At 42.7% G+C, this 13,164-nt stretch overlaps 2 protein-coding genes across 2 annotated transcripts in view; one reads left to right on the forward strand and one right to left on the reverse strand.

The window, feature by feature from the left end:
- LOC311040063 (thyrotropin-releasing hormone-degrading ectoenzyme-like) overlaps positions 1–13,164 on the forward strand; it is a 239,238-nt gene that overhangs the window by 214,093 nt on the left and 11,981 nt on the right. Inside the window, exons 16-18 of the mRNA XM_084050135.1 lie at positions 6,028–6,175; positions 7,381–7,508; positions 7,765–7,872. Coding sequence (XP_083906261.1) covers positions 6,028–6,175; positions 7,381–7,508; positions 7,765–7,872 — 384 coding nt within the window. The remainder of the gene's footprint in view (positions 1–6,027; positions 6,176–7,380; positions 7,509–7,764; positions 7,873–13,164) is intronic.
- The window catches only part of il17rel (interleukin 17 receptor E-like), a 448,078-nt gene that overhangs the window by 56,020 nt on the left and 378,894 nt on the right, over positions 1–13,164 (reverse strand). The window lies entirely within an intron of this gene.

The following is a 13,164-nucleotide window of genomic DNA, read 5'->3' on the forward strand; positions in this document are numbered from 1 at the left end:
TCTGCTGGGAGACACGTTCGCCCGTCTGGGAGGATTTCAGAGACGCAAGGAGCTTGGAGGCTTTAGGAGGAGAGACTGTCAACATAGACGGGGTTTAGATGAAGTACTGTACGTGTGTGTGCCTGAGTACAATTCTGAGGTACACTATTACTTAACCCATTAAGACCTGTCATTTTTAGATTTGAGCTAAAAAAGCATTATTTTACACTTTGGGCTTTTCAAAAATAGCAGATATACAAGCTCATAGCGCGGCACTCGTGCCGCGCTATGAGCTTGTATATCATTTTTGAAAAATCGTGAAAATGTGTGCAAATAACTTAACAATACTCCCTGGCTGCATTTCACTCTACAATATATATTTTTAAAGCGAACATTTGCAACTCAAATCTTTGCTTCTGGGGGTCCCTGGAACAAGATATTTTGATGGGGGTCCGCGGCCAAATACATATCATTCTGGGGGTCCTTGACATGAAAAAGATTGACATGTAGAATCGGCTTCAGGTCTCAATGGGTTAACTTCACTTTTTTTCATAACCCATTAAGACCGGCGGGAAAGCGTCTGTCATCTTAGATTCTAACCACTTTAACAGTTATGTAATATTTTGGGCTGTTCAAAAAATTGCAGATCTACAAGCTCATAGCGCGGCACTCGAAAAATCATGAAAGAATGTCTTCTAAATCAGTTTTTTTTTTAAAGAATATCAATGGTTCTCAAACTTTTTCATAGCAAGGACCCCCAAAAATGATATGTATTTGGCCGCGGACCCCCATCTCAAAATATGTTGTTCCAGGGACAACATATAAAAGTAAGGTCTGCACACTGGCCAAATAAGCTCCTACTGTTTATTGCAATTCAACGTTTCAATCACAGATGGATCTTCATCAGGAATACCTGGACCTTACTTTTATTGAATACTTTTTCACTGTAATTATTTTGCCGGCTCAGTGGCCTCGTGGTTAGAGCAGGGGTGATGCAACCTTGATGATGGAGAGGGCCACTATGGGTGCATTTCTCCTTTCCGACATGTCGCCTTTCCGACGTTGACGAACCCTATACCTAACCCTAACCCTAACCGCACGCGGAAGCCACTAGTCGGAGTGGTGAGATGTCGGAATGGAGAGTGAACACCGGCCACTATATTTCCACACTTACTCCAGAGGGACACATTGCTTCTACTCGTCGTGCAGACACCTCTTATATCCATATTTTAACTTTTTTCGTAAATGAATGCCGTACTTCGCCATTCTATGTCACACAAAAGTAGCAACAATAGCCGATCTACAAGCTCAAAACGCAAAGCACCGCGACGCATTTTGAGCTTGTAGATCTGCTATGTTTCAATTCGAATCCAGATTTTTTTTGGTGCTATTTTTTAATTGGAATCCTGAAAAGTAACATTTTTATTTAATTTCGAATGCATTCAGTTACTCTTATGTTAACTTTTGGAACTTAAATACAAATCCATTGGACATAAAAAAAGACAATAGCATTTTAATACTAGTCATTAAGCTACTAAAATAGACTGAAGTAATTAAAGCGGGTCATGCGGAGCATGTTTGCAATTGTAACAGCTGACATCAATAATATATCAGTAATCCGATCAATCAACCTGCGGGCCGCATTACGTGAAGGTGGGGGGGCCCTATATATATTTCGGCCATTTGAAAATAGCAGATCTACAAGCTCACAATGCGTCGCATTGTGAGCTTGCAGATCTGCTATCTTCAAAAGATTTCTATACATTATGAACTTGTGAAATGGGACATTCTGCACAATGAGTACTTTTACTTTTGGTACTTTAAGTATATTTCAATGCCAATACTTTTGTAATTTTACTCAAGTAACATTTTGAACACAGGCCTTTCACTTGTAACAGAGTATTTTTATATTGTGGTATTGCTTAAGTAAAATATCTGAGTACTTCTTCCACCACTGCCAGGGGCTGTACATGGACATGATGCCTGTGGGGATGTACTTGTGCGTCAAGCCGCGTCACGCTACAGAAACAGGAGATAGGCTCCTCCCCCTATGGGCCACATGGCTCAGCAAGGCTTACTGACTTTATCATCATTTGACAGCTTTAGTTATTGTTTGGCAGATCTAGATTATGAATACAAAACATACTGTATATTGACCACTTAAGCCCTATTGCATTGGTTCTCAAAGTGGGGTCCGGGGACCCCCAGGGGTACTTGAGGGGGTTCCAGGGGGTCCCCAGCTAGATGATGGACAGGAACCAAATGGACCCTTATGGGTCTGTAACTCTGAGAGTGTACAAATGGAACCAAATGGACCCATTCCATTTGTACACTCTCAGAGTTAAATTAACATTGATTTTACAATGTGAATTGGGGTCCCAGAGGTATAAATGCCATTAAATGGGGGTCCGTAGCCTAATGCATGTCAAACTGGGGGTCCTTGAAATTCAAATCGTTGAACATCACTGCTATAGAGCCGTAAAAACCTTCTCTTATTGGGGTCCCTGGCTTATCTTTTCAAATGGGGGTCAGTGGGGTAATAAGTGTCAATTAGGGGGTCCTTGACATGAACAAGTTTGAGAACCACTGCCCTATTGTATGTGTAGGCAAAGGTCTATTCTTTTTATAGAAAAAAAGTTGTTTGTCAAATTTGGATAGGAGCCCATCTTCCTGCCCTGGCACGCTGCCAGCAGATCTCTATACATTTGGTTTTGCTACTTTTATTTAAGTAAAATAATTGGAGTCCACCGATGATGACCTTTGGTACCCACAGCGCAGGTTGTGACAATACACTGAATGTGTGTACAATTTTATGTGGATGATAATGATAATGTGATATTATTAACAGCTGTACACGCACGCACGCACGCACTCACGCACACACGCACGCACGCACGCACGCGCGCACACACACACACACACACACACACACACACACACACACACACACACACACACACACACACCATGTGAAACATATTCCCTAATCAATTATGCATTACCTGCTGATACTCTGAGATGGCGTGTGCGTGTGCGTGTGCGTGTGTATTTGCAGAAACATGATATGAGCATATTAAACATTTATCATATCCTGCCATAATATAATGATAGCTGAAGTGTGTGTGTGTGTGTGTGTGTGTGTGTGTGTGTGTGTGCGTGTGTGTGTGTGTGTGCGTGCGTGTGCGTGTGCATGTGTGTGTGCATTCTGTATTTGTGTTTGTATAAATTATTACAACATAAAAAATGTATCACGTTCCGCACAAAGGACAAGGTGTGTGTGTGTGTGTGTGTGTGTGTGTGTGTGTGTGTGTGTGTGTGTGTGTGTGTGTGTGTGTGTGTGTGTGTGTGTGTGTGTGTGTGCGTGTGCATGTGCGTGTGTGCGTGAAAGTCAGTGAACAGATGGCACTTTCAGATGTGTGTGAGTTAATGTGCGTTTGTGTGTCTGTGTGCGTGTGTGAATGTGCACGAGCCTGCATGCGTGTTTGTGTGATATAAAATCCTAAAAAAAAAGCCTACCTGGATGACATTTCATATGTGTATTTTACACTTTCAGAGAGAGAGAGAGAGAGAGAGAGAGAGAGAGAGAGAGAGAGAGAGAGAGAGAGAGAGAGAGAGAGAGAGAGAGAGAGAGAGAGAGAGAGAGAGAGAGAGAGAGAGAGAGAGAGAGAGAGAGAGAGGAGAAAAGAGATGGAGAGTGAACAAGGAGAGGAGGAATAAAGGGCGAGTGTCCTGGCAGGTGAATAGAGCAGAAACATAAGGAAGCTCCTGATAGCAGGTGCAGTTCAACAGATCTATGAACACAGCAGACATACCAGGCTTAAGGAGATACAGCTGGGCCAGCAAATCCCCCAAACTTTTGGTGGGCAGCGACCTTGAACTGGGTACCCCCCACCCTGACAAGCACTTGGAATTGTAGGCATTACATTTAGTTTGACTCGGTTCCACAGATAAATATTGTGAAAATAGCCGATCTACAAGCTCACAACGCCTCGCACCGTGAGTGCAAGGCGTTGCGAGCTTGTAGATCGGCTATTTTGACAATGTTTGCCTCTTTCAATATGTGATATTTCGACAATTTGGCCAATTTGGTATTAAAAAGGTCTTCACACCAGGGCTACACCAGTGCCAGCGAAAATCTGCGTTTTCCTTACCTTTCAACTAGTCATAGATTATTTATCTCCTGTATGATCGAGCTCCTGATCGTAGCTAAACGCGGAGGGTTTCGCCGTGCTTCCGCAAAAAATCCCCCCGTTTGCTTAATTGTTATAGTTGAATATACCATGTCGCTTCAAAAAATGCAGGGGAAAAAAGAAAAGCAAGATACAGCCGGTTCCCCAAATACGCTGACCAGGACGTGAATGGAAGAGGAAATCTTGGGATCACGTGATCTCCTGTATCTGTGTGTCTGAGCATGAAATGGTCACTCATGTGTTAGCGAACAGCGCCATCTAGTGGAAAAACACTGAAAACACCAAAACACCTCAAAGTCATCTTTGGCAGTCTGGGAAGGACGGACGGACGGACGGACGGACAGATCCCATGCACAATTAATCGTCAACTACCATTGTGCTCATCACAGCCCAACTCCTAGGAAACGGTACTTTCTCCATGTAATGCTCATGTAGACCAGCGATAGCATGAGCAGCCTCACTAACGTGTTCTGCTACGCTGTACGTACCTTAAGGACACGTTTAATTTGACCTACATATTGACATGCGAATGATGATATATATATATAACACCCTTTGAAGTGAAATAAATAACTCTGTTAATGGAGATTTCATTTACTTTTTTACCCGAATGGGGGTGTTTAAAATCGGTACACTTGAAATATCGTTGCCGTGTTCGCATGGAGCATATCGTGTGTGTGTGTATATATATATATGTGTGTGTATCAAATCAGAAATTAAAAAAGAGTGACAAATCTGTAATAATAATAATAATAATAGTTATTATTACTCAGAGCTCAGCTCTGGACCTGTTTTATTCTTCGCTTTATTCTGTCACTTCTTCTTCTTCTGCCACTTTTCGCAGTTCTGGCTGAGTCATTGGGGTTAAAATGGTGAAAAACTGATTGTGATGCTATATTAACACATTTTGCATGGGAGCCCCTGGAACCCCCTCAAGGACAAACACACACACACACACACACACACACACATACACGCGCGCACGCGCGCGCGCACACACACACACACACACACACACACACACACACACACACACACACACACACACGTGCACGCACGCACACGCACACGCACACGCACACGCACACACCAAAACAGCAGTGTTAGGAGGTAAACAGCCGAGACAGGTTATATTGCCTTCATTAGGACACAATGTTTGCTGATTATATTATGCACACTTATAATGTTTATTATTCAGTATATTATAGTTTATTATGCAGCACATTATGCAGAACAAGACCCGCACGCACGCACGCACACAAGCCAAATCTACACAAGCCAAATCTGTAATTACATTTTTAGGCTACTACTACTAGTACTATTATTATTATACCCAGTGGTGGAAAGTAACTAAGTACATTTACTTAAGTACTACACTTAAGTAACATTTTGAGGTATTTGTACTTTACTTGAGTATTTCCAATTTCCAGTACTTTTACTTCTACTCCACTACATCTCAGAGGCAAATATTGTACTTTTACTCCACTACATTTACTTGAAAACGTTAGTTACTAGTTACTTTTCAGATTTAAATTATTACCGTACATTATAAAACATACATTAACCACTTCTGTTGGCATAATGGGAGCCCGTGGAAAGCAGAAATTCGCCTATTTTAACAAATGCAAAGTCTGTTTTTTTTTCTCCTAATACTCATTGTGGAGTCTCATGATACCCTAACAGGCACTGAAAGTCACCGACGAGCTAACGCTAATGCAGAACGCTGGTTGCTTGTTTCTCTCCCAGAACCTGGCAACTCGGTGTTGCCAGGGAGAGAAACAAGAAACTTTTTCCACCACTGATTATACCCATACTACCGTTATAATAATCTCTCTCTCTCTCTCTCTCTCTCTCTCAGGGCGGGGTACCTGCCTCAGTCCATCCCGTTGCAGATGATCTGCTATCTGCCCCAGGAGCCCAGCTTCCTGCCCTGGCACGCTGCCAGCAGATCTCTATACCACCTGGACAAACTGCTGGACCGCACGCAGGACTATAACCTGTTTAGTGTAAGGCCTGTCTGTCTGTCTGTCTGTCTGTCTGTCTGTCTGTCTGTCTGTCTGTCTGTCTGTCTGTCTGTCTGTCTGTCTGTCTGTCTGCCTGTCTGCCTGCCTGCCTGTCTGTCTGTCTGTCTGCCTGCCTGCCTGCCTGCCTGCCTGCCTGTCTGTCTGTCTGTCTGTCTGCCTGCCTGCCTGCCTGCCTGCCTGCCTGCCTGTCTGTCTGTCTGTCTGTCTGCCTGCCTGTCTGTCTGTCTGTCTGTCTGCCTGCCTGCCTGCCTGCCTGCCTGCCTGCCTGCCTGTCTGTCTGTCTGTCTGTCTGTCTGTCTGTCTGTAGATCTTCAGTTTTTGCAACTGTTGTGTGACACTGTAGTATGACGAAGTATAGGCATTCATTTACGAAAACGAAACCTAAAAAGTTCAAATATGGAAACAAGAGGTTTCTGCCCGACAGCAAGGATATGTTACAATTGGGCATAGACCTTCTGGCAACTTTTGCTTTTTGTTTTTTTATTTTATTAACCCATTAAGACCTGAGGCCGATTCTACATGTCTCCTATATCCCAACAGTATTCTGAAAAACGTATGTTTCTATATCAGTGGTGCTCAATCTTTTTCATGTCAAGGACCCCCAAAATTATATGTATTTGGCCGCGGACCCCCATCAAAATATTTTGTTCCAGGGACCCCCCAGAAGCAAAGATTTGAGTTGCAAATGTTCGCTTTAAAAATATATATATTGAAAGATTTGCACACATTTTCACGAATTTTCAAAAATAGCAGATCTACAAGCTCGTAGCGCGGCACTCGGTGCCGCGCTATGAGCTTGTATATCTGCTATTTTTGATTAGCCCAAAGGGTAAAATAATGCTTTTCAGCTCAAATCTAAAAATGACACAGTTCCAGGTCTTAATGGGTTAATGCCCTATACTTCATTGTACAAGTATGTTGAGTGTCTGAAATATTGCTAATAAAGTGTGGGAACGCTTGTAGATTTCCTATTGTAACCATATGGACAAAAGAAAAGCTTGTGACTAAATAATAAGTACATTTGATTCATTCACACGTGTCACTTTTATCCATTTCCTGAAACGTATTGGTTTCAACCCAACAGTAACGACATACTGCAAAACCATTCTAAATTTGAAATGTATTTTATCAAATAATTGCACGTGTGTGCGTGCATGTGCGTGTGTGTGTGTGTGTGTGTGTTACAGGACTATGTGTTGAAGCAGGTCGCCAGTCAGTACCACAAGATGGGTTGGCCTAGCAACGCGCCTAGCAACACGCCCAGCAACACGCCCGGCAACGAAGCAAACATCATGCAGGCGTCCTACCAGATGGAGTACGTACAGATCTGATATCTGATGCATACATAGTTGGAATAACTTCATTACACCTTGAGATGCAGTGGTGGATAGTAACTAAGTTATGTTTCTGTATGGCTATTGACTGGAAGAGAAAAGTCATTTTAAATCGCAATGTTTCTTGTGTGTGTGTGTGTGTGTGTGTGTGTGTGTGTGTGTGTGTGTGTGTGTGTGTGTGTGTGTGTGTGTGTGTGTGTGTGTGTGTGTGTGTGTGTGTGTGTGTGTGTGTGTCAGTGAGTTACAGAGGGAGGTTATAATGTTGGCTTGTAGCTTTGGGAACAAACATTGTCATCGCCAGGCTGTCGCTCAAATATCTGAATGGATCTCCAGTAACAAAAACAGGTATGCACTCACACACGCACATACACACACACACACACACACACACACACACACACACACACACACACACACACACACACACACACACACACACACACACACACACACACACACACACACACACACACACACACACACACACACACACTGGGGCACGGCCCCCCCCTCAGGTCCACGCCAACGCACGTCTGAAGTGGTGCATAACCCGAGGGGTTCCCAACAGGCTCCTGGTACTGTGTGAACCTCATGTCGTCACTGTTTGGCAGAAACCCTGTATCTCCATAGTTCAACTGTTTTATGTAGGGATGTCCGATATTATCGGCCTCCCGATATTATCGGCCGATATTAGCATAAAAATTGATATCGGGAAAATATCGGTATCGGTTTTTGAAAAAAAAAAAAACAGATGTTTTTTTTTTTTTGCTTTATAAATAAGTTACAGGAGTTCTTACTGTATATGGTGTGTGTGATATGAAATTTGAGCTTACCCTAATCACAATAATCCCCGCATATATCGGTATCGGTTGATATCGGTATCGGTAATTAAGAGTTGGACAATATCGGTATATCGGTTATCGGTAAAAAAGCCAATATCGGACAACCCTAGTTTTATGTTTATTTTTGTCATACATTAATGTTCTACCCCATCATACAAGAGTGGCATGCATAACGTCGCACCGTGACACGCATGAGTTCGTCGATCTGCTGTTTGCACTATTTTTTAATTAACCCATTAAGACCTGGAACTGTGTCATTTTTAGATTTGAGCTAAAAAGCATATTACACTTTGGGCTATTCAAAAATAGCAGATCTACAAGCTCATAGCGCGGCACCGAGTGCCACGCTACGAGCTTGTAGATCTGCTATTTCACTCTATCACCTATTTCACTCTATCACCTAAAAGGTGATAGGGTGATCACCTCATTTGGTTGCATACAGGAGCCTTAACAGCGACAACATAGCTTACAGCAGGGTTCCCCAATAGGTGGCCCGCAGGGCCATTTGCGGCCCGCGAGAGGCAACTGTGCGGCCCGCGACGACTCCTGTCAAAAAAAAAAGAAAAAACTTTTGAAAAAAAATAAATATCTGTATTACTGTTCAAGCAGACTAACAAACACATCTGTAAGTCAATTGTTGATTCTGGACTTATTTAGATTTTCAGTATGTACAACTGGCTGCTGTTAATCTGTATTACTTTTCAAGCAGACTTATTTTGTTTCCAGAGTGCATTTTTTCCTTGTGTGACCCTCAACACAGGATTTAAGAATCCCAGGCCTAAAATAACACCGTGTCAAATTAGCTCGATTAGAAAAAAAAAAAAAAAAAAACGATTTTAGCGCCCGCGCGCGAAAGCGCAATGCCCCGGCCCTTGGCTTGGTACCCCAGACATAATTTGGCCCTTGGGGAAAAGTAATTGGGGAACCCTGGCTTACAGTCTAGTAGAGTATATTCTCACAGGCTGAGAAGTATCGGCAGAGAACTCAATCATGTAATGACATTTATTGATGGGGGGGGGAGTACATTGGCGAGCAAATAAAATAAAATAGCACGCACCTAACCTAAATCCTAACCCTGAATAAACAAAGAAAAAACAGAACACTGGCATCTAATTGCAGCCAAAACAGCTCTACAATATATAGCCCACAAAAACTGAGTAGACATAAGGAGACGGCATAGAGGATGTGCACAGCTGTAAAAAATGAGCCATTACTATCCTGCTGGAGTTTGTGTGTGTGTGTGTGTGTGTGTGTGTGTGTGTGTGTGTGTGTGTGTGCGCATGTGCTGTTGCTTGTGTGTTGCGTGCGCGGTTGTTCGCTGGTGTGTGTGTTGGAGCGGTGGGCGTAAGGTGGACCATCTGTTTTCTCCGCTGGAGCTCCTGGCACAGTGCCCGCATGCATCACTGGAGGGCTGTGGGCATTGTATGGGTGTGTGGGCAACCATCCACATCACCGAGCCTTCCATCTACAAATCCTTCCTCCCTCGTCTTGTCAGACATGAGGTGGCACGTTGCAGATGATTTCTCATCTGTCCTCCTTGTGTCCTCCCGGTGTCCAGCAGCTGTAGATGAACCACTTAAACCCTCTACTCTTAATGAAAAACGACCAACGTTGCAACCGCGGTTGGCCTGTCGTTGTTTCCTTCAACAACCGAATCTCTTCGCCAGAAATGGCAGATTTACAAGCTCACTCGCAACGCATCGCAATGCGCCGTGCTGTGAGCCTTTCAGGTGCTTAACCCCCGATAGGGAGATTTGACCCCAACACGAAGCGGAGGGGTTTATTTCTCGATAATGACGAGATTATTAGGCTTATACATGGTTACTTATTCTAGATGCTAAACTAAACTAAAACTAAAGGATTTAATAAAAAATGTTTATTAAGAAAATAGTCTGTTAGATTATGCCGGGTTCGTCAGGCACGTCACGGTCGCCTCACACAATTTTGGTTTGAAGTTTACAACGTGACACATCCGCAATGCATTGTGTGAGCTTGTAGATCAGATATTTGTGTGACACTGTCTTATGATGAAGTATAAATCGTTGTCTTTCGCATAGTGTTGTCTCTGCCTGCTCTGTTCCAGTTGAGATCAGCGATAGCTTTTGTGCACAGACTAATAAGTCTTGCAAGCTGCTAAAGCAAAGAAAACTATTTTCAGGGACAGAAGGCTTAAATATATATATATATATTGGTGAGCAGACATGCAAGCAGAGAAGCATAAATAACAAACGTAGAAAACGTGTCTACGTCTTCTTGTGAGAGTGGAGTACTGAGAAGTAGTTTATAAATTAAATGATGACAGAACTCACCAAAACTCGACCTACTCTGCTGCCTGCTCGCTACCTCAACTGTATTACTCATGCTACTCTAGCACAACTCAGATTCATGTTTATTTTATTTTTATTTTTTTTATTTTGTTCTACTGCAGTGGTAATCTAACTTTAAAATAGTTTGGGCAGCGGACCCCCATGTAAAAGGATTTTGTGGAAGGGAAGGGATCCTCATAAGAAGATTTTTCAAAAATGATTCCACATTAAGAAAAATATTTATAATAAGCGTAATAATAATAATAATAATGATGATAATAATAAAATATAGCTGCAAGCAGCAATATGGGGGGCAAGCAATGCAATATGCAAACAAAAAGTATTGTGCAATATGCACAATAAGCCATATAAAATAATAGACTGAACTTGAGAGAAAGAAGACCATGCAATTAACAAATGAGTTTAGCAGAGTTCTGAGGGATTGTGGATATTAACACGTTGCCTGCTAAGGACGTTTTAAAATGTCCTTTCAAATCTAACACTTGCCTGCCATGGACCTTTTAAAACGTCTTTTAGTCTTTTCAGTGATTAAGGTAGAGGGCGCTCTTCACCCACCTATGAATGAAGTTTAGAACCGGACTTGACGTCATCCCAAAAAAAGTTAACCCGTTCAGTCCCATGTCATGAAATTTGGAAAAACACATGTACAGTAGCTCGGATTTCTTCTCCCAGACTGCGTTTTTTGGTGAAAACGAGTCATATTCCACTGCCCATAGCAACAGATCAGACGGTCGCGGTTAAAACAAATTTGTTCCGGTGGAAAGCAGAGAGGCTTGTGTTTCCATGGAGAAGTTGTTTGTTTACATCCGGGTTGAAAAAAAAGATTGCCGCCTCATCTAAAAGACAATATAAGGTAAAAAACGCTGTCTATAATTAATTAATACCTGGCAGTCAGTGGCATAGCGCAAAATCGCGGGGCCCCAACGCAAGGATGGGGGGGGGGGCTTTCGCAAACGGCAATGGAGATGGTGCTGGGTACGGTGCGGTAAATGGGCCCCCCCCCCCCCCCCGTGGTGTGTCGCTTGCCCCTCCGCTACGCCACTGCTGGCAGTGAATGTGTTAAAATGTGTGTCTTTATTTATTTGTATATAATGGCATATTTAAAACTCTTGTTGCCAATTTATCTGCTTCATCTAAATAACAGAAACAATTGTAGTATTCTAATTAGGCTATAGCTGTTCATCACTATTTTAAGCCAGAAGGTTAGGCAGGCCTGGATTCAAACCTGTGACCTTCTGTTTCCCAGGCGTCCTCTCAGCCCTGTTCCAAGCCACTGCCAGTGATTTTTGAGTGTTTTCACTAACCTTTGAAAAATCATAAAATATTTATCCCCAGTATGATCGATCCTCTGATCGTTTTGAAAGACGTATCCGAGTGTCGTAGAACCGGGGGGGGGGGGGGGGGGGGGGGGGGGGGTTAGTGAGCGTGCCACCACGCCACTACGGTCATCCGTTCCATAGTGGTGGGCAGTTGAATGTAGGTTGTTTTCTCCAAACTGCAACAGAAACAGAGAAAGGGGCATTTTTCCAAATCGAATAACAGGCTTTTTCTTTCGCTGCTTGTTGAATTTTCAATTGATTGTTATAGCGCCACTCTTTGGCCCATGGTTGTGAATTTGGTGTCTTCACCGTTCGGCATAGCCCTCTACCTATTGCCAAGTTTCGTAAAAAAAATGACTGCACGGTTAAGCCTGAACAGCAAAAAACGGCGGAAGAAGAATAAACCTATCAAATACAAAAGTGTGCCTACATACTGCGTGCTTGGCCCCCTGATAATTCAGAATGCAATGTGACACTTAGTGTAGCCTACTTGTCGACCGGCAATTTCTTTAACCCATTAAGACCTGAAGCCGATTCTACATGTCTCCTAAATCTCAAAAGTATTCTGAAAAACTTTGGCAGCCGACCCCCATCTCAAAATATTTTGTTCCAGGGACCCCCAGAAGTAAGGATTTGAGTTAAAAATGTTCGCTTTAAAACAATATATATTCAAAGATTTGCACACATTTTCACGATTTTTCAAAAATAGCAGATCTACAAGCTCGTAGCATGGCACTCGGTGCCGCACTATGAGCTTGTATATCTGCTATTTTTCAATAGCCAAAGTGTAAAATAATGCTTTTTTAGCTCAAATCAAAATATGACACAAGTTCCAGGTCTCAATGGGTTAAGAGCTGAAGTATAAAATGATGGTTAAAGTGATTAAACAGATTTTGTTTTTGTTATTACATTCTTATTGATTTTCACATAAAATCAAATAAGCATTCAAAATACAAAGCCAACATCATTGAACTCAGTATCCCCCACCCTTCTCCCACCCTTCATCCCCCCCATCCCTTCCCACCCCGCCCTCCTTCCACCATTCTATTAAATATCACACAACACATCCACTGCATCATCGAGTCAGCAGGTCTTTCAGATCCGATATCAGGTTTGTCCACACAGTGAAATTATGCTCTGTCAAAATAT

Source organism: Gymnoscopelus microlampas (assembly GCF_963454915.1).
Source record: "Gymnoscopelus microlampas genome assembly, chromosome: 23".
Classification (NCBI taxonomy): domain Eukaryota; kingdom Metazoa; phylum Chordata; class Actinopteri; order Myctophiformes; family Myctophidae; genus Gymnoscopelus; species Gymnoscopelus microlampas.